General features: G+C 41.0%; 1 protein-coding gene and 1 long non-coding RNA gene across 2 annotated transcripts; both read right to left on the reverse strand.

Annotated features, from left to right (window-relative positions):
• Positions 1-441: 441 nt before the first annotated feature.
• castor1 (cytosolic arginine sensor for mTORC1 subunit 1) lies at positions 442-21102 on the reverse strand. Its single transcript, XM_086206811.1, has 9 exons — positions 20736-21102; positions 11901-11971; positions 8235-8428; positions 7635-7770; positions 5239-5362; positions 4805-4921; positions 3636-3718; positions 3304-3398; positions 442-1519 (listed from the first exon to the last, which is right to left on the reverse strand). Exons 1-9 carry the CDS (start codon positions 20918-20920, stop codon positions 1448-1450), a joined length of 1077 nt encoding a protein of 358 aa, XP_086062937.1. The 5' UTR covers positions 20921-21102; the 3' UTR covers positions 442-1447.
• LOC147260302 (uncharacterized) lies at positions 17243-20123 on the reverse strand. The gene is made up of 3 exons (XR_015116280.1): positions 20000-20123; positions 18114-18281; positions 17243-17282 (listed from the first exon to the last, which is right to left on the reverse strand). It is a non-coding gene; the product is annotated as an uncharacterized LOC147260302 (long non-coding RNA).
• Positions 21103-22853: the final 1751 nt, after the last annotated feature.

The following is a 22853-nucleotide window of genomic DNA, read 5'->3' on the forward strand; positions in this document are numbered from 1 at the left end:
ATGCTTTGTAATTATTTAGTCTCTGTCTCACAATGCCAAAATCACAGCCCAAGATGCTCACCAGGTGGTCTCATCCCCATAATTAAGGAAGTCAAAATAAACTGACATCAGAACATATTTTCCTCCGGACCTTAACATTTTTGTTGTGCTTCATATAAATCATATTAATTTAACTACATTTCCTTCAGTACTGAGCATAAATCCACCAAGTCATTATGGCTCCAACACTTCTTTTAAAGCCTGGACAGGTTCGTCACCACAGAAATGGATGCCATCACATAAAGTGTTGTGTTTCTCTGTACTTCCATTCCAGTGTAAACCGAAGATGGTCTGTCATCATAACTTCATAACTCATGAGAAATGCCTGACTGATCATCTTTAGCCAGTCAACCTTTGTTTAGACATACAGCTGCGCCATAATCCTGCATTCATACTTTTAAGAATTCAAAAACTTAACATTTTCAACACTTTATTAAATGAAGGACAAAATTTACAAATGTTCACAGAATACTTTTACTTCAAATTGTACAAAATGTAGTTGTACCAAAGAAAATGTGATATTAGCTGAAGTAACAGATTTATTGTGCAAATAACCCCAAAATAATAAGACACTGTGTTATTGACCCATGGTTTAAAAAAAAAATGCTGACCTATTAAAACACAGACCAAGCCTAACACTCTCAATGACAGCCTTTGTTGTGGTTTTACTAAACTACCTACATGTTACTTTTAAACCAAAAAGTTAAGCCCCATTGTCAAAAGCCTAAAAATGGCAGGTCTTCTTTTACAGGGAAACTACTTTGAGATCAACATTGTCACAACTATCTTTCAATTCAGGCTTGATGCTTTCACAAAAAAATGAAGTTTCAATTAGTATTACTGGCCTTTGATTGAAAAAAAAATTGTTTTGGACACATTGATATAAACATTCTCAGAAGACAGACTTTTGTTATAGTACTGGTGAAATGTACAAGTGTGAGTTCTGCTCTATGCAGAAAAGTAATGTTATAAGCAACTCGGCTTCAGACCACAAGATTTCAAGCCCTGTGTCAAAGTCTGTCATAAATGCTCATATGTCAGGCCTTAGAGTATGAATGTGCACGCATGTGTGTGTGTTTGTTAGAGTGTGTGTGTGTGTGTCTGTGTGTTAGTGTGTAGCAGTGTGCATCTGGATGAGCATGTGTGAGCTTGCGGCCCCCCTCCGTAGACAGCAGCCTGCCTTCAAAAAGTAAAACAGGAGGCCTCACTGACAAATGTTATGTTCACACCGTAGGAAAGGGCTTTTCATGGCAAGTACATAGTCGTTAATACTGCTGGCAATTCAGTGCTAGTCTAGGCACAGAGTTAGCCTCCTGTCCTGGTGCCCTGCCGCCCCCAGGGCCACAGGAGCTGCAGTGAGGCGTGGCGTAATAAGCTGAACTTCCAGCTCAGTTGGAGCCTCGGGGAATCAAGTGGTGGCTGGTTCTTTCCGCTGATGCTGCAGCATGTCAGTCACACTCACGATGTCCTCCTCAGGGACCTACGACAACGTGGAGGAGAGGATGTTAAAGCAAGGAGGTTGAGTCATCGCTGTCTGCAGGGTTACATAAAACTGTACTTGATGTTCACAGAATTTGGTGTGGCTGTATGGGACAGACCAAGGACGAACCCATTAAATTTGAGGGCAAATGTGAAAAATCCTTTATTTTTAAATATATTGGATTTGGCTGAGGTGGTCTTGTTGAAGGTCCTTTATTTACACAGCGTTTTTGGCCACATAACGGCAGCAGAGAGAGTTACAAACAAAACACTGACATTGAAACTTAATCCAGTGAAAAGGTTGACAACTAAGTTGGCTGTTTCAACATTCAGAAGACACGAAAACCAGTATGTTTACAATGTTTGATTGTTCTGGAGTAGTTTCCAGTGAACTACTAGAAATGGGGAACACAGCTATGAAAGTGAGCTAGTGACCGTGAGAATTTCCTCTAGATTGCCTCCAAAACAAAATAGTTGATTAACTGAAATATGAACCATCCAGTGACTCACCACTACCATATAAGCACAGGGGTCTTCCACGTCATTTTGACTCCTCAACTGTTACAAGGAACTTTTTTCTTTCTTCCTGTTCCCAATAAGATTTACATTCTAAAACATCCATTAACCTTGACTGCATCTGAAGTACTGCTATTAATACAGAATCTGAGAACTTTTCAACTTACTTAGCCGTGCAAGAAAAGACAACCACAAACCTTTATTCATCTTACAAGGGTACACTGACTTACCTCCTCAGAACTGTGCTAGTTACTGTTACTACAATTGTTTGTTTTTCTTATGGTGGAATTTCTTATCATGAAGTTTGTGATAAATCTAGAAAAACATCCAGGTGTACGAAGTTCAGGAAAGAGGGCACTCTAGAATGATCTAACATGACAAATAACTTATTTTAAGCTTGAACACGTTTCTGGACTGGTGACCTGTCCAGGGTGAACCCCGCCTCTCGCCCAAAAGCTGGTGGAATAGGCTGCAGTCCCCCGCCACCCTTGACAGGATAAGAGGTAGACAGTGGATGGATGGATGCTTGATAATGATATGCAGGTATAAAAGTGAGTTAAGCCTGAATGTCAGGAGGGTGAAAACTGAGGCCGTGTTTGATGACTTTCACCTGTTTAGATGTGTTTAATAGAGTTGACAGAAGAAAAGTATGGCTTTTGAGAGGAGTCTCATCTCGTCTGAAACCAAAACATAGAAGTCACTAAATAGAAAATGCTTAAATTGATGACAAAGATTGCTGATGAGTAATACTGACTTTACAGTGCCATGGAGGGGAAATTTTCCACATTGTTCTAATCGGTCACAGTGGAACAGCAATATGTGTCTGGGTCAAGGACCAGAGATAAACTTTTCTTGGTAAATGACAGGTTGTAGGAGTCATTGACTAAGATGCAACTTAACAACTGCGGGGTAAATAGGAAAGTAAATTAATCATGAGATTGTGAAACAGAGCAGCAAAAACTGAGGTTCAGCATCGGTGGAACACCTCAACAGCACAACTCTTTAGCTTCCAAATGAAAAAAAGATTCTGACAGAACACTCGGCATCTTCTCAGGCTTCATGTGAAATTTTAATGTTGACCTTGGAGGAACATTTGGGGTTTACTGAAGTGAGGTTGAACAAATATACATACCGGTATATAAATGGACCATTTCTGAGTCGTGTGTACAGGTGAGCTGCAAGGCATCATTTTCATTTTTGGTTTAACCCCCCTGATATTAGAATGCCAGACTACTTCCAGAGTAAGGATGTTTAAACGTAGAAACTCACCAGAGCGTGGTCGAAGCTGAAGGTGCTTATGTAGTAGGCAGAAATGTCGCTGTCAGCCAGAGGCTGTGATATCTGGGCGACAATACCACATTCATCTACACAAACACAAGAGGGCAGGAGAGATATCCTGAAATCACGAGCAGGAAAATGGAATAAAACACATCCTTTTTTATTTCTCACACTCAAGACATATGCTTTCATGGCAAAAAAAAGACACCTAAATGATGAAATGATTAGTTGGAGGCCTCACAAGGGGAAGTTGGTACCGTCCTCCATGACACATTTGCTGTAATATGTGTATAAATGACTTTATTTTGAGGAAGTAGCCTCACCAAAGCCCAGTGGTTGTCCCCCTATTCGCACCATCCTCCACAGCTCACCAGAGGAGCTGGTGAAGAGAAGATCAGCAGGAAACCTGCAGCACAGACATCAAACAACTCGAGTCGTCAGACCGCAGACAATTCTTTTCATAGCTTTTAAATATACAGATCCGAAATAACCGCGACACTCGCAAAGCAGTGACCCATCAAGGAGAGAAAACATTTGTGGATATTTGGTGATACATTTGTTGTTTAAAATGCCCAAAAATCAGCAGTGACACCCTGACTTGGAGTTAATCAAATCCCTGATTGTATAGCTGATAGATTATGTCCTTAAAAAGGTTTTTTTTTTTTGTCTTTTGTTACAGGAATATTCCAGCTAATAAGAACACAATATTATGTTATCTGAATCGCTCAAAAAGCTTGGATTGGTCCTTATTTCCATCAGGGAGAAAGGTGAGGCACCCTCACCAGGGGGACACCCAAAGAACTAGAAAGTCATTGTCAAGACTCTGAAAACATTAGGGTGCCTGTTACCTAATGTACTGAACAACTCAATTTATTTTTTAAAATCATTTTCAAGATTATTCGAAGCAGATTTTGATTCGATTTTTTTTTTTTGGTCAAATCATTTCATCAATACAGGTAAGTGGTGCTTATTTTTCAAAGGATTTTAGACTGTACAGGAACATGGGTCCTATCTAGTCAGGCTCATCTTCTGTTGACCGACAGGTAAAAGGTAAAAGGAAGTATCATGTAAAGACAGTAGTAGGTTCAATAGTATTGTCAAAAAAATTGTACTTGGTGCCATTTCTTTTTTCTTTTATATATTTTTTCAGCTTTATAATTTTTGGCATCAGAGAAAAGCAACCAAATGTTTGTGTCAATTAAGACCTCATGAAATCCACTTTGAACTGTTGATTAAAGTCTAAATTGTACTCTTTATGACACTGACGGTTTATGGACCTGAAGACACTGCGCTTTGATGCTGTAGGTTCAGGAGATACAAAAGTGTGTCCAGAGACAGACTGTGCAGCAGATTTGTATTAAATTATCAATTCATTTCATTTTTCTATTTGCTTCATTTATCACTTTGATAACAAAGTTGTCACTGAGATTCAAGGACATTCTGTGCTATTGGTTTGGACAACCAAATATTAGGTAACGTGACCCATCCTTACTGTCTCTGGGCATCTGTGTCCATCACCAGTGAGATGTAGCCATCAATGAGGGAGAAGGAGAAAAACTTGATGCAGTCCAAGTTCTGTCCTGGAGGCAACTGTGCATCTTCCTTAGGACTAAAATAAGAAACACGTTCATTGGCAAGACTGGCAAAAAAAGCAACATCAGCAACTTACATACTTTAAAATAAGAATAAAGACTGAGAATAATAACATTATTACCCTTATTCTGAAAAAGCACATGCCGTATACAGTAAATCTGAAGTGCAAGCTTAAGTCATCACATATTTTGAAAAATGTTCAGTGTTGCTCACATTCAAGTTTTACTAAAACATTCCAGGTTGTGTGAGCAATGTTGAGTCTAAGCTGGGTCTGGTGCTGCCACCTTGTGTTCCAAACAGGTACTGCAGCGATGTGAGGAAGCATGACCTCACCTGTTGGAGTAGAACAGGACGTCAATAAGCGTGGTGGCGATGGACGGCAGAGTGTCCGGGTCCAAGGACATGACACAGAACTGGTTCTGTGGGATCAGAACCGGGTGAACTATAGGTTGCATGGCTGTGAAGAGAAAAGGGACAGCTTAAACACTATTAAATACTTCAAGTGCTCTACATATGCTATACACAAGTTATATTTTTCTTTTCAAAATGACCATTCCGACATATGTCTGAACAACCTGAATTGCTTTTAAATAAGTACATACAGTGTACTGCCACTGACCTGGTTTTAAGAGGCATCAAAAGCTTTGGTGAGAGCTCTGAAGCAAAACTGAAGCGTGATACTAAACAAGACTTTTATATGTTCAGTATGTCTATTTACAGCAACGTATTAAACCCTTATGTTGCTTATGTTTGAGATATTTGATCTCCTGTGCACTTTTTTTTTTTTTTTTAGGTGCTGCAGTTGACAATGTATTTCCATGTTTCATGATTTAATATATCGGCGGTTATTGCATGAGAACCCGTTCACTTTTATTGCCTGCCAATTTTGTCATGTTGAATTTAATTTTGTCCGTCTGTCTTGCAGGTGTTGTATTTTAGGTCACAAGTATCCACTGTTTTTCTGTGTGTTATACATCCTGCACCAGGAGACATCGGCGGCGCATAAGGAGAAATTTTCAAACTGGTCAGACGACCGCATTCAGTGAGAAAAGACCCATTTGTCAAAAGACCCATTTGTCTTCCATGTTGATATAAGGCTGACACATTGGACATTTGAGATATGAAGGAGTGGGAAAGGGTGGACACACTTTTCAGCATGACTGCCACTATTGTACATTATGTTCTCCGCTTGATAGTGATGAAAAATAACTTCCTGTGCTGGCCACGCCAACTCGGTGCAGTTAAAGGTTCTTTAATGTTTGAAGGCTAGAGTTGATTCCGCATGTTCGCATTGTTTAAAACTATGTAAGGTGATCGTGTTTGCTCAAGCTTGATTACAGACAACATGGTTGATAAAGGCTTGAGAAAGCTCTCCTTAGTTCTGCGTATGTCTTCATTACTGCAGCCTCATACTTCTTTGCATTAGTTGTACATTTTTGAATAGTCAACGTCAGTATTTCTACACAAAAATGCAGCGTTAATATATCTCAATTTGAATCCTTGCTTAGGTCTGCAGCTTGTCAGCAATATACGTCCCAGTTAGCAGGGAATGCAGTTACACAGCTACACACATTGTTGACTTAAGTGTTTTGATGGATTTTCGATGGCTTTCTTAGAGTGTGATTAAATTAAGGGGGATATTTAGTTCTAGGGGGATGTAAGTTCTTTTTAAGAATGAGTATTTTTCATGGTGTGTATAGTTTTTGTAGAATATTATCTATTGTGTATGGTGGAATTACCGAACAGGGATGAAAATGAGCCTTCTGGCTATCTAGCACATATACATGGATGCAAAAGCTGAACTGTGAAGGCACTCCTCTTACAAAAAAGAAAAAAGAAAAATTAAACCGCCTGTAATTACACTGTCTCAGTGTCTAGCTTTCTTCAGGAGTATTTCAACTTTTTTCGAACGACTTTTGCCTTAATTTCATCCTCCTTTTTTCTTTTAAGGCTTTCTCACTTCCTGTTTGTTTTTAAGTAAAGTTAAAATTCAAGTGTGTTACTATAACTCCTGAGCTACTAAACACCTGTGTCTCCTACAGGCTCATCTGGGACCGAATGCCAAGTAAAACCCCATTTCCTCGGAAAACACAAGCAGTTCTTTTTTTTTCTTTTTTGGCAGGTGGAAAAAGGAGTTTTAGAGTTACCAATTAACTGAAACTTCATGTTATTGGTCTGTCAGAAGTTGTAAACCCACACAGGCATGAGGAGACCATACAGACCTTCATGCTTGGAAAACCCCCAGTTAGCAGGCAGGTTAGAACCCTGAGCCTTGTTGCTTTTGTGGCACTGCTCACCATTGCACTGATCTGTGACCATTTAGAATGCTTCCTAAAGCTGAGTTTGTGCTTCTGCAGGAACGGTGAGTGCATGCGCACATAGGTCACGGAGAGGGCTTATAGCTGCGTTGCGCACACCCAGAAAAATGTCATAATGCTACCAGCTATGAGAAGGTGGCAGAGGCTTGAGTGGACTTCCTGTCAAACATGTCACATCTGTTATTTTGCAGTTTAGCAGGCATAGAAAATGTGGACAAATTTGAGGAGATGCTTGTGGAGCAGGTCCGAAAATACTGGCTACTGTGTGATCCAAGTGGGAAAGACTACCAACAAAGAATTGTGCTACAGAGGAGGTACGGAGGGGCGCTGTGCAAACTTCAGTTGCAAGTTTTTCCCGTTTAATGGTAAAATGCTGATGCTTGATATCGGAGGATTTGGCGTCTACTGCACCTTCTTTGCCGTTCTTCTGGAGGCCGTTGGAAACATCCTGACAGTGCACAGGGACTGACTCTCCTCCCACCTCTCTGAAGATGTTGAACTCTTCCTCCAGTGTGCTAATAACTACTGACAAATCTTTCTCTCTCACCTACAAAAGAAAAAAACAGAACATAAACACAGAGACGAAGAACATAAACATAAAGACAAGGTCAGTTTATATGGTATTGTGCCAGAGCACAATGCAACAATGGCTTTCAGCTGGTGCTCACACAATACTGCACTCACGCACTTGCTGACACCAGTCTATTTTTGCCTGTTTGAAATTTCAACGTGTAATACATCAACTAACCTTTAGTGCCCTCTGTCTAATATTAATTCCTCAGCAGCAAAATGAATGAGTAGACAAAACGCTGACAGCGGGACTTCTTTTGTCTCCGCTAACAAAACTCTTCCTTCCCCAGATTACTCCACCAGTTTTAAACATTTGGCGAGATTGAAATATGGCCTGCAGATGTCTCTTAATTATACAACAGCGGATAGCTTGAAGTGTCTCTTTTAGTTTACACGAGTCAGTGGGCTAGAGAGGACTAGACTGAATCTAAAACCACTCACCAGGATAAAGTCGGTCTGGTAAGTGGAGAGCATAAAGACGGAGACGTGTTGCTGAGCTAGTGGCGCGATGACCGACTTTGCTATCTTGGTCACGCCCACGGCCTGTGAGCTGCTGGAGGCGTTGCCGTTGGAAACCACGTTGAGTGGCAGCCAGATGGAGCTTTCTACCTGGAGGTGCTCTGAAGGCTGGAGCTCTAGAGGAGGGAAGATGGGCAGACAGTCAGTGAACATATGGCCGACATGAAGGAAACAATTAGCTGTGATTTACTAGTCTAAAACCACATTTATCAAATATCTAGAGATGCAATTTAATTATTGAGTTATTATAGATATCAGCTCTCTTGGAAGCCCTTGACATAGCTGCTAAAAGTGTTCAAATATTAACAACAGCAAACTTGTTTTTTTGGTATTTTCCCAACTCAACAGTATATAACATTTAAGCAGGGCCCCTGCAGCACCCCACTATTTAAATCAAAATGGCATCTTTAGCCTTTAAAAAACATTGCGATTAGAAAACTGCAATGGGCCACACTGCGATTAAGTTTCAATAAATTGTGCGACCCTTGTTCAGGTTATCAAGAGGACAATCCTCGTTCACGGCGGTCTGCTTAGGTCATGTTCATCTCCAGGCCAGCTCTTTTATTAAAGAAGAGCTGAGAACTGAAGACTCCAAGAAAACAGTAAAGGAGGAGGAAAGAAGGAGACGCAGCAACATACTGAGGCGATTTGTACATGAGTCGTGAATCAAAGGCTCGCCTGTGAGTCTCACACACACACACACACACACACACACACACACACACACACACACACCCAAGTGGTTGATGCCTATAACAGCCATTGCAGTTAATAACATCCTGGTCAAATTCCTGGCCCAACTAACCAGTCAGCATCTTGATTATAGGTAGCTGATACTCACGGCACTTCAACTGTATTCTGAGGCTAAGCTAAGGCAGCTTTGTGCAATGACGGATTAGCTTGTGGGCTGTTACGGAGACGATCACAAGCCATTTCACTTTGGTAGAAAAGAAACTGTTGATGCCAAACAAACGTCTACGGACGATCCCAGATTTGTTACTGGAATTTGCAGTCCTGAGACATTTTCATCATGAAAACTTGACTTGCCCTAAATCAATAAGACAAAAGACCTGTCAAAATATTCATCTCCACCTATGCTTGACATTTTTTAATAAACCATGGAAATGCTATGCGAGTATTCAAGTCTCCAGTATCCAGACAATTTCATAGTGTGTACCGTTACATAGCCAACATAGACAGCTTATGAATGTTAACACAGGTAGCCAGTTTCTGTGTCATCATCTAATAAAAACATTTATTTTGAAAAACAGAGGAGGAACAACTACAATAGCAGGCTCTGATTTATGTTTTTCCAGGAGTCCTTGTTTCCCTCAAATCTAATATGCATGCTGGCAAGTGACTTCTACTTGTGTCAAATGTATTGAGAAAATTATTCTTAATTTTACTTATTTCAAAGTATTGATGAATGAAGAGGGTCTTCACAGAAGGGCGAATGCTATTAGCAGTTTTGTATTTTATGTGTTAAATTCCAATAAGACAACAGAACTCCAACAGAAGTCAAATCATCGCTCCTGCTGTTTCTTGGGTTACAAAAAAAAGGATGTTTTTATACACTGAGAGGAGGAGTTTTGGAGGAAAAAAAAAAAGCTGCCTGCGTATACTGCACACAGACAAAGCACTCTCTGAAGAGGAACAGCCGATATCAACAAGAATGTGGCACACATACTGTCTATACACTCTGTAGGGGACTGATGTGTTTCTGCTTTTATTTAGTTGATTAAAAGGTCAAGTCTCTTCTCATGAAGGGTATACAACGTTTGGTCGAACATCTGGGCCCCATCGCCGCTTTAAATGACCTGCGATGCATCATGAGGGGTAAACACAAGGACGTTTGAATGACTGCTTCCTGTTGTGATCAGTGGTTCACTGGCTTCCTGTCACCTGACCCCGAGTCTCTTCCTTCGCCACAGAGACCCCCTGCTATTAATAATACACAGTGAGGCTCAGAAACATGGAATTACTCCAAACCACTTTTTTCCTCCCAATAAATGCTAAACATATCAAGATATGAGCTCGGGCACGGAAAATCCCCCGTCAGCTAATCAAAATCCTGAATCAACAGATCACATCTGCATGGTAACGGGTCCATAGAAACTGTTAAAACGGTTCAGACCTAATTTTGTGTGAAATGTATTTGTTTTCTGCACTGATGCAGGCAGCAAAAACACAATTGGTGATGCACCTATCCCGATTTTTTTTTAACAATCCGACACACATCCGATACCATTCATGATTCCACACAGCACTTCTCATTAAAAGAGCAAAATTAATATACAAAAATGCATTCAATTTAAACGAGACTGAAATTCCATTGTGTGAATGAGGTCATCTGATCCAAGAGTGATGTCACCAGCAGTAACAGATTAAGATTTTCTCGATTAGACATCCTGCTATTCTCAATTAAAAAAAAAACAAGTTTGGGAAATGTTTGGGAGTTCAAACAGAGAGAACCCTCGGAGCCAGAGTCTCAGAGCCAAAATGGAGAAGCAGGATATTTCATCCCTTGTGCTGCAGGATCTGAGCTGATGCTGGCAGCTTGCTAGGAAACAGGTGTTTATCCAGGACATGTTGCTGGAGGACTGATATTGCACGAGGTGATCTTGGTTCACTGAGCTCACATGGCAAGTCTACAGGTCTCATGGTAAAAGCTTTTAACCACTTCGTACAGACCAAAGAACCCTCTGACTGTTGTGTATGACACAAAACTTGCATTAGGACACACACAACTTTTTACCTTTGACCTCCTTCTCACTGAAAAAAAAACCCCAAACAAAATATGACTCCTTTTTACTTTACTGTCCTTCATAGAGCCGCTGTTCCGCTTGGCATAATTTGTCAGCGCAGCCCCTGGTGGCTTGGTTACGCCAGCATTCACCTCTTAAAATAGGCACTCAGAAGGAGAGTGAAGGAGAATGGGAGAAATGGAGGAAACCTCAGGCGGTATTCTCCTTCAACAGCCTCATCTGGGTAGGAGCACTGCACAGAAATGTCTGGACGGTGAAAGGAGGAGCCTAGAAAAGGCCCTGAGAGCGGAGGGAGGCCAGTTCTACAGACATCTTAATTATAAAGTAATCTACTGCTTGTATGCTCATCGGTTCCGCAAAGTGACCAAAGTCATGTTGTGTTTTTGTGTGTATGTTTCTTTTGAGCGCACACAAATTGTTTAATTAGTTTTCAATTAACATTTAAACTACAAGTGCTTCTTGACCTTTCTATGCAACAGAGACAAATGGAACAGTTTCCCCTGAAAGCTGCACTTGACATTTGGAAGTAAAATGCCCCAAAATAACAGCACTCACATCCACCAGCTATTACATTTTTTCTTCTTCTTCTTCTTTTTTTTTTTTAATCAAATGGATTGGGAAGAACTCTCGGTCATGGGAACTCATTTAGTCCGAGACAGGGTCCTCATAAACTGATGCCGTTTTTGTAAGTAACCTTTAAAAGCTTCACAGAATTGCTCACGTCCTCTATTTCTCTGCCTCTGTAGCAGATAAAAATCATAAAATTAGAAAAAAAAAATGCAAAAAAACGTTCATGGTAAGTGTTGTGTGAGAACAAATTTACCTTTGAATCCATCTTCATCAAGGACAACGGTGTAGTTCTCTGGTGTCTCCGTCAAACTGAAGAACTTACACCTGGAACAAAAAAGGGAAGCACATAGTTGAGTAAACATGAAGAAGAGAAAGGGGAAAAAAGAAGATGAGTGTTATTCTTCTGTATCTGACAAAAAAAAAAACAGGGGCAGGGGCTCAGATTCTCATTATAGTTCCCAGAGAAAGAGGTAAATAGGATTCTATGAAATGTGCAGAGGGCTCAGGATTGGCTGTCACTCAATTAGCACAAGTCCAAGCGTTCTGTCCTTTGTTTGTCTCCAGCCGATGGTGAGGAACTCGCCAAACTGGGGCACTGCCTCAGTTCCCCTTTGATGCATTCAAGGAAAGCATGGCAACACCACTGTGAATGGGATGAAATAGGAACCTCGGCTGGACATTTCTATCGGTCAAACCAGTCTTTTCCTAATGTCTGCAGCGGATTCACAGAGGCTTTGTTAAAGAACTACCTTGCGCTACTTTAGTTAAATGCATGAACCTTTGGGAGTTCAAATTTGACAGACTAGAAGGACAAACAGCTCTGTATTTGGGATTTCTTTCAGTAAATTAGATTGTTAGAATATTCCATTTGCTTTCTTAGGAGATTTGATATTTGTGTCTTCATTAGGTTTGAAACTAAAAACATTTCTTTTCAAAGGCTGCTGCTCATTGTGGCGAATGGTGAAAAGGTTTGGTGTGAGGAGGGTGGTGGGGCGGGTGAGGGATTTGGCTCCAGCTAAGCTAAACACAGATTTTCTTGGTCGGTTTTTGGGGCAAAGACACTACAATACTACGTCCAAGTTCCTGGACATGAAAACTAGTTCTCGTTCTAATGCCAGATGCAGTGTAACAACAAAAATACAGCAACTGGGGTGTAATTAAATTGTTGGATGAGCTGTAGGGGGAGAAAAAGAGGAAAAACTATCATTGTGAAACCAAGGTGCTGAATTCTCTTGTCCAACTTGGACATTATTGGTGACAGATTGAGTAGCCGGTTCACACCTTCAATATTGGATATCATTACTACTCACTGAAGTTGTGAAATGTCTAGAAAAAGCTGAAGATTTGTCACGTCCTGAGAAGAAGCCATCCCCTACGACGTCTGTCTCATCTAGTTTCATTTTGCTATGATGCTTGCTTTTATGTCTGTAAGCCAATCATAATTGCGGTGGGCAGTGCCAAGCACAGTGACGAAACCCTCAGGGGGTGAGAGAAGATACAAGAACATCCCTATCTGAGAGTACACGGTCTAAATTTGCTGTTTATTCTTAGAGCTATTCACTAAACGAAACAAGTAGTATTGATATTCATCCAAACTTGTCGTTTTGAGCGGTAGGTTGCTGCCATCTTGCCAGCCCTGAGGCTGTCGTTCCACTTGGTGATGGGGACTTAGAAAAACGACAGCGCACAGGAAGTTAAAGCAGCAGGGAGGACCGACTGAAAGATTCACCCAAGCTTACACTCACAGCGTCGGTCAGATAAACTACTTTCAGAAAAGATTCCCTGCTTTTGTTTTGTGACTTATAACATAATATAGTTCTGCGTTTTAAGAGGTACAAGATATATTGTATTGTTCCAAATGTGACAACCCATTTTTTTTCAGATCCATTTCCACCCCCCCCCCCCCCCCCCAAAAGCAAACAAACAAACAAAAAATGCCTTCTTTTCGGAACAATACGGTAATGGGCATCCAGGCTCTCAACATCTCTCTCGCTCTCTCTTTTTTAGTTCCAACAAAGAAAATGTTGGATGACGTGAGCAAATCTGTGAGTTAGGAGGAGTCAGGAAATACTCCAGTCGAATCTCCCCCCCAAAAAAAAATGAACGCAGGCTAGAAAATTGCTCATGATTATATATAAATGCCCAATCTTGTGTACGTAAGAACACAGGGTGTATTACAGCTCCAACGAACCACTTTGGTAACGAGCATTTAATTACTTGAACTTATATTCTGTTGCGAGATGTGAATGAGAAGACAAAGCTGAATGTTGCTCTGTAGAAACTTGATGTAAAATAGATCCACTTGGGTAAATTTGGAGTTGCATCATGCATCGACTGCATCATGCGGATTTTGGTAGTATTTACCCATCTGATATAAACTAATGGGGAAAAAAAACCTACCATTTAAACAAGAATATAAATATAATGAGGTTAAAATGTATATATAAAATTATATTATTATTAAAAGTATTATTTTTTAATTATCTATGCAACTACTAGAGTGACAAGTCCCACTCTGGTCATGCGGACAGGAGAATCATGAACAAGTGTCTTTAACTTTTCCCTAGAACAACATGTCAGTAAGGCAATAGAAGACGGAATTAAAGCTTGCAGAGGGGATATCCACTAATTGTTGCGAGCAGATTGGAGCAACAAAACTGCTTGCGTTTGTGATTTCAAACATCCAAAAGAAAACAGCAGCCCCGTTCTTGAGTTCACATAAGGTATTTCAATTTTTGTTCGAGGGCGCATCTAGAAACTGTTCCTTCATGGATTACCTCGCTTTGTTTTCTTTGAAACCCTAAAAAGGAAGCAAAAGATATTCCTGTCTTCTTCAATCATCTGACAAGAGATGCACCTTCCTGTGCATGGAAGTCATCAGACCATTACAGTGGAAGGCTGAGTGACTGCCAAACTTCTGAGTCAGCAAAATGTAATCCCAGCCATGAGATAGGACAATCACACCACCGAGAGACAAAGAGGCAACGCTGTAACACCAGCTAGCAGCTGTGCTAGGAAGCTCAGCCAGCCCTTTGTGTTCCAAAACCCTCCACGTTTCCTGCTGACCCTTTGCCTTCCCCCATGAGCTGCTTCCTGCAGGTAGTGTGTGTGCCAAGCGTCTATCTTGCAAGCCAGAACTATCAAGTTTGTGGTGGGGAAGACAGGGCAGGCTTTGGTTTTAATACATCTGCAGGTATTCCATTTGTGTTAACAAATCAACCGACGGAACAAGCTTGACAGAGAAGATGCGTTAGATCATTCAAAAACTGATCCACTGAGCTAGAACATGTATTTACCATACCGTAATTGTGGTACTGTGAGAGAATTATAAGCAAAATGTGGAGACATAGCAAAAAAGGAAAAGCATATTATGCATGAACCCATCAGCTGGTTTTGAGTGAATAAAATATGCAACGCTGCCAAAAGATGGCAGTAGAGGCACCAGGCTGCGGCTGTAACAGAGTAGAAGAAGTCTATCATGTCTGAAATGGAGATATGTTTTGAGGAATTCTCTTCCGTTTGACGAGTTCAAACTAATACGTAGTACCAGCTAGTGTTAAATATGTCGCATGCTGTCTGGAGACCAAGTTGAGGAACATCCCTGAAAACGAGAGCAGTGGCGTCATCATGTGCTACGTCAGAACTGACCAGAAATAGGGCTTTCCATCTGGCGTATTTATCCATTTTGAAAAAGGCTACATTACCTCAAACAAGTGTCATGTTTTTATGTTTCCATTAATCTTTCCTAAGGCAAAGCTTGATTTTTTTTTGATGGGAACATGCTTTCAGAATATGACAAACCAACGTGACTCAGTCCACAGTCAGTAAATCATTTTGGAAATACTTGAATATTGAGACCAGATACATTTAGGAGGAGCAATAAAACAACTTTTAAACACTTCAACAGTGGTATGGCTTTTCACCTTCCCTTTTATAAGCCAAGGGGGTCTATATAATCACCTTTCCACCCACAACTGTTTCAAGATACTCAGTATTAGTACTGTGTACTGTATTAGTACTGCTATTCCACTGCTCGTATTGTACTTGAGCATGTTCTCATAGTTGTTGTTTCGTTGTATATGATTAGTTATTGTTTATTGATGTAACTTGTATAAAAAGGGAGTCGTTATGACAAGAGGATCACTTTTTACCTGCAGCACACTGCAGGAATTCTTGAAATGAAAGACAACTTCATCGCCTAAATCAAAAAAAAAAAAAATGCAAAAATCAATTTACTTCATCTGCAGGAAATTATACACATTTATTTGCATGACTGAGAAGACAAAATACAGATGACTGTTATTTGCGATTTTTTTTGAACTCCTCCTTAAAAAAACAAAAACGAGGTAAACATGCTACGAAACTGATGCCACATGTATGTTTCCTCTCCCTCAGACTCCACAGGCCTCACGGGAACTTCCACAGACCTCGAGAATGCATTTCAACATGGATGAAAGGAGAGTTGTAAGACATAAATGGTTATTTTTTACAGAAACCTGCACAAATCAATCCTATCCCTCATATGGAGACACAATGGGAACAATAGATATTCTAGGAAACACAATGAGGAAGCTCCGTAACCGGACCAGAGCCACTTCATGATGGACGCATCCTAAATAAAACAGGGATTTCTCCCTTAAACAGAAAAGTCCTGGTTCTTCACTTAACCCTTATTTATTTATCATTAAATGATCATTTAATCCATTTCCTCATCTTTTATCACTGTTCTTCAGTTTTCGGCTGTTAGGCAACCACAACAAGCAACTTTAAACTCCATGCCAGGCGAGGGTGTTATTTCTTTTCTAATAGTTTGCAAAACTCTAAAGTCAGAAATGATGATTCAGCTCATCAAAAATTAATGCAGTGGCAGGCCTGCGTGTGTGTAGCACTGCGCAACGCTGACAGTATCCCCGCCTGCATGATCACTGGTGGTAAAGAAAAACAAGCTCCCTCAACTGAAGCATGAAGAAACATGAAGGGGAGGAGTTGGAAAATAACAAGAGAGGGAGAAGAAGCCACAGGTAGCGAGGGAGCGGCGGGGAAAAAAATCCAAGCATACAAAAGTCTGGACTTTGATCCAGCAGCACAAAAGCGACGGGTGGTATTGGCGGCGTGGGTTTGGTTGTGTCTGCAACTGATGCTCCAGCTGCAGGAACACGATAAGAGCGAGGAGGCAATCTGATGTTGTTACAAGTGTGAGAAGTGACCCGAGCGCCTCGTCATCAGCAGATTATCAGACTATCTGCTACATATGCAGCTTTCTTATGGGCTCTTCTTCATCTGAACAAGCCTCCTGAGATCCTTGAGAAAGGGGGATGGGGTGGGGGGGGGGTGTAAATGAGGGGAGCGACAGAGAGCCCCAAACCTTGACAGATCAGTGAGGCACAAAAGTCAAGTAGAAAACTCCCAGCTTGGTTTCTGGCTGAGTTGAGGCTTTGCTCTCATCTATGCTCTCTTGTTAGTGAGTCACCAAAGAGAGGAGCAGTGTGTTAAGCCTGCAGGGCAGCGTCCACATGCATCAGGCTAATACTGGCCATTGATTACTGCTGCCACACCCAGAGGCCGTGAATGACGACAGACGACTGAAACAACTTCGCAAGAGTGCAGGAAGTACTGGGATGACATGTTCTCATTCCTGTGTGTTCAAGAGATGTTGATCACGCATGACTGTAGCACACAGACATATACAGCATACAGATAAAAAACAGATAGCCCTATCACGACAGCGCATACCTAGCATGTTGAGTGGCACAGGAATGAGTCCTAAAACCTGGAGGTAAGCTGAACGTAAGGTTTGAAGCATTTACGTGTCTTAAAACACAGTGGACAGAGACTAACTGAGACTAAGAGACTACTAAAATATCCACACAAAAAAAAAAAATCATCACTCAGAGAGGAAGTAGAGCAAAACTCATAGTGGTGACATTGAAGTTATGTTTCTGTGGCGTACAGCTTTGTACTTCCAATGATTGCATCAACTCAGGTTTGGAAACAATTCGTTTTGGAGTTAATCCAGAACTGTATCGTGCTGACAGAGGGAGGCACTCCTCTAATTGTTTGTTTTTTTCTTTCTTTTTTCTAATTAGGGCAATAATTTACAAGCTTGAGATTCATATGAACTCAATAAAAAAAAAAGATATCAAGCGAGAGGTGTGCAAATTTTCTCAAAGATGTCAGAGCGATTCCACCTTTTGCAACTTGTGGAGTCTCCCCCTGCAGGCCATTAGAAAGAATACACATTTGAGGCACTTCAGCTTTGGCTTGACACTCTCGACCCGGAAGCTACCGCTGTGTACTACGCCCTCAAATCAGCTCACATTTGAGGGTCTTTGACTTTGCTGATATCTTTTAGCTAAACTCCACCTTCCTAACCTCCAAGAAGAGCCTCGGTTTCTCGACAACACCTTCAAACTGCAGTCATTCCCAGCACCGCACAGACATAGGAACTGCTTGGAGAAGTCATTACCAAGAAGTCTGCACAGGACCACTTTGAAATCACTTGGTACACATTCCCTGGATCTCTAATGAATAGCTGGGGCCGGAGAAGGGGGAGAACCGACAGACTTGTTTTTGCTACATGATTGTTTTGGGTTGCAGTGAGCCCAATCCTGCACCACTCCCCATGCTGCATCGCCTATAGAGGAAAGAGAAAACACAAAACAATCCCAATACAGAAAAGGGAAAGGGAAAAGTAGGCAAAACACTTCCATGCCACAGCAGCCAACATTATTCCAGGCAGTCAATCAGTCATCCTGGAGAAAGTAAAAGCGAGAGACGCTCCTTCTCTCACGGATCCACACTTCAAAGACAGAATCACATAGTATGATCTGCTAACCAAAACTTTTGAGTACATAAACTACAGTATGGATCTATTCCTATGCACTGCACAGCAAGCTATTACATCATTTCCTGAGAGTCTCCAAGTAAGCTGGAAGCAGGTAGAGTCTTGGCACCCCTGCTGCACTGCATTGTGGGATGCTCCTACCAACAAAATGATAATCCCTCATTTCGATTTCCAGATTAATAGTTAATTGTGCTTTACTTTCAGTAACTTTCATACACAGTCTTGGTTAACTTTAGTAGGCGTGGTCATCTCTCCAATCAGGCCTGTCACTTTGTTTGCTGATTAGGTGCTCCTGAATGCTGTTGGCAACCTGTTCCTCAATTCCTCAATCAGCCAAAAACAAGCCAAAGGAAAATGAGCGAGACAACGTGAAGATGTTCAACAGCATCATGATCACGGGGAATAAAGGGACAACGTGAAGATGTTGCAAGTGTAGTGGAAATCGAGTATCTGAATAAGAAATCAAATCTGTGATATTGTTTGTTTAAATATTATCATGGTGTGTATGTTGAGGACATGGAGCGCCCCCTGTTGGCAATGTTTTCATGATCTAATTAGAAAGGACTGTGCATGAACACTGTATTTTTCCAGTGCAAAAACAGATGACAAACCTGGTAGAGCTGCTACACTACCGCAAAATACATACATAATCAGAAAGTTTTATTGAATACTGACATCAAGATTATCCAACATGACTACTTTGATAACATCAGGCCATTCCTCAGAGACTTTGAAACCAAAATTTGTCCAAAAAGTTCCATTTGGGTTCTCATCTGGTCTCTTTTAGATCATCGCAAAAAAGGAACATAACACAATAACTCTTCGTGTGAAAATACGCAGAACTAAACATGAGGAGACATCCACCAAATGTGGATCGCAATCACTTCAATAGGCCCTGTTTAAATGAAGGCATTAATTCATACCTTTAACATGATGCACTCCAGTGGGTTGGCAATCATGGAGATTAGTCACTATGAGTCTGTAATAAACTTAAGAAATACTGATGCAACTGTGGTTCATCATTACAAGTTCTCCATTCAACAGGTCTTTATAAGGTAGTGGAAGCCATAACACAGTGTTCACTTTTGACATGAACTACAGTACCTACTAGATTATCCAGTACTGACAGAAAGATATTTGAATCTCATGAGGTGATGGATTATTGCTGAATGCCAGAATCAACGAGACATTCAGCCAAGTGGCTGTTTTCATGTAAACTGACTCTTAGTGAGGACTCCTGTGTAGCTGACGCGCGAACGGTGAGGACAATCTGTCAAATCTCCCCTTTGAAGCTGGGGGATCGGCCGGTGGCAGCACTTCACATCTCCATGCATATGTGGAGCAGCCAGAGCAACAAACAATTACATAACAATAGCAGTTCTCAGTTAATCCAGACCAGGGGATTACGTGAAAACTGGTCCTTATGTCAACATGTGAACTTGTGAGATGTAGATGATGATTTGGGGTCAGTTAAAGGCAGAGTTGTACAAGAGCAGGAGTGCACAAACCTTTTCTCTTTGAGGGCGAAAACCAAAATGTTACTGGTGAGCCGCTGGGCCAAAAGCAACCACATATTGAGTTGTTCCAGTGCCTTTCGTGTGTGTGCTACAGCTTCTGCCTCTTCAGTTTTTCTTAGATGAGGTAAAAAATAATAATAATAATAATTTCACCACACAAAATAGCATAAACACTAATGTTAACTTCATCATTTTGTGTGTTATTGACTTGAAGATTATTTGTCAATTTTTGGTTTAATTTTACACTTCGTGGGCTAAAGTGAACCTCATGGTGAGCCAAATTTGACCCCTGAGCCCCCTCTCTGGGAAGCCATGTGGAGGAGAGAAGGTTGATTAAAACACTGGAGGACAACTGAATGCTTTGTACTATTTTTGATTATTATTAATCATTACAACAGCTGTTCCAATTTATGTAAATATCCATGTATAGCGAGAATTCCTTTATGCTATTACGAATAATTCTAGGGCTGCAATTACATACTTGTCAATGTGTAAGATGGAAATTGTGGATGCAATCATATCCTTGTAGCTTTAAAACAACTCATGTAACGTTCGTCTGCTAAATAGTTTTCATAAACTAACACTGCAAGTCATTGTGGGAGGCAGTGCAGGACATGTACAGACAAACAACCTAATTCATTCACTGCCCCCCACTGAGTGAAAAGTAGCCTTAGCTGAAGTACTGATTCACACCGAGCACTACATCCATCTGAGCCCGAATTCTTACCGTGTCCGGTTCCGGAGAAATATCAGTTTTATCAGGGGATGAGTGAAATTCACCAGCCCGTTCTTGGATATGCTAGTGACCCGGAGCCTGTGGTCCAATATGTGCAAGTCCATGTTTTCGGTAGCGGTGTCCCGAATGTGTGCATGCGGTGGAATGAACGTCTTCCTATCCGAGTGGTATAACATTCAAATGTTATACAGAGGCCTGATGAGGAGCTCCAGCGGGGACATTAACCGTAGCCACCACCTCCACCAACACCACTTCCACCAACACCACGTTCCGCCGTGCACGTCCCCTCCTCTTAAGACGAAAAACATCCGACGCAACCCGACTCCAGCCCTGTTCAACTACTGTATATTCAAATAAAAGGGACAGCCCCAGAAAACGACGCGCCCCCTTCTCTTAAAGCGACAGGTTTGACGCTCGGCAGTCAAGACCAAGGTGGCGGAGATACACGACTCCACTTCCGGCTCACGGTTTCAGCCTTCAAAACACTGGTAGGAAGATAATTGTTTGGACAGTTTGGACTACTTGCTAATCAAAAGGTTTGAATTTTTTTTAGCCCTGTATCAAATGCCCTTGTTTGTTTTCATAATACAGAATCATCCTCACCACGCTTGTAAATAGTCCAGTTCCAGTCTAAACATTTAATGTTTTCTTGAAGGAAACTAACTTTGTTTCTTTGTGGTGAGCCTTGAAATGTTTTTGGCCCAAAGAGTTCGAATGAAGTTTAGTCTTGGACTAAAATATTATTTTAATTATTTATTTGCAAGCATATTGTAATGATTTGGTTATTTATTAATAGTAGATAGAACAGATGCTTTGTCAGAAGCTGAGCTAGCTATTCACAGTTTAGCAGAATAAAATTTGATCGACTGCTCGCTTCCATAAAATAAACAAAACTTCTGCAAAAAAGTAGGAAGAGTAGAAGCGCTTAGAAATGGAAAAACATATTAGTAAATAAAATAAACTACATCTCAGTCTATCAGTAAGGGGTTTATAAAGAGCTTCAAAACCAATATGTACCAGTGTCAGAGTTAAGTAAATATTTTAGTCCCAATGAAGTCAATAAGATCTGTCAATGGCAGGACACAGAGACATTACACCCCCACACACTAGCAGGCTTACACATAGTCTATCATTAGGGCCTGAGCCCGGAGGCTTCGGGGCGAAGACCCGATTGAGTTCGGTCAACACACTCAAAACACTAATGCTAAAAATGACCCCCTAAACGCGCTCGAAAACTCACCAAATTTTTGCACGCTAATCAGGTCTGGCAAAAAATCAATCAAAAAACAAAAACTGAAAACTCAATAGCGCCACCTAGGGAGACGTAAACACGTTTCTGTCCGTAAATGCTCCTCGGATTGTCGTGTACACATGGGACCAACACCAAATTATTCGTCTCATCAAGATGCACAAATCATACGCTGACACGCGTAACCTCAATCCAACAGGAAGTCCACAAAATGGTAAAAACTGTCAAAATGTGATATATTTACACACCACCAACAAAACGCTATCTCCTCCTTGGGCGTTAATGGTATCACTTCCAAAATTTAACACATGACTCAAGAAACTTTGAGGATCAAAAATTATTAAAAGTTTTTATATAACTCAGACGGTTTGGATTTTATAAGGCCTCAAATTTGGAGACACATTTTTCACATACAATGGAAACCAATGGGGAGGCCTCTCACAGGACATACTCTCAAAAACATGGTTCTCAAGTCTAAACTAAAACTCACACGTTAAAAAAAAAACACACCATTGAATTCCTGACAAAAATCCCTACTAAAATATGGTGTTACATTCCACTTTGGACCATCATCTGACAATTTATGACACTTTTTCCTACCAAAAACTCAGAAAAATCCTGCTCTGCTCTCCAAGCTGACACAGGTGACAGGGAGGAGAGGGGGAGGGGCTCTTAAAGGGCCAGCTCTCAGCTCTGCACTCACCTTAGGCCTCACACTGAGTCTTCTGTCTCCTGAACTACAAGTCCCTCTGCTGTCATACTTACACCATTGGATTTGGTGAAATATATGCCGCCCAGCCGCGGGCGCGAGGAGGTTCAGGCCCTAACAACGCTGCTTGCAGCTTTAATTATATCTTAAT

The sequence above is a fragment of the Aulostomus chinensis genome, chromosome 6, assembly GCF_037954235.1.
Source record: "Aulostomus chinensis isolate RoL2024-O1b breed Wild chromosome 6, RoL_Achi_v1.0, whole genome shotgun sequence".
NCBI classification, from domain to species: domain Eukaryota; kingdom Metazoa; phylum Chordata; class Actinopteri; order Syngnathiformes; family Aulostomidae; genus Aulostomus; species Aulostomus chinensis.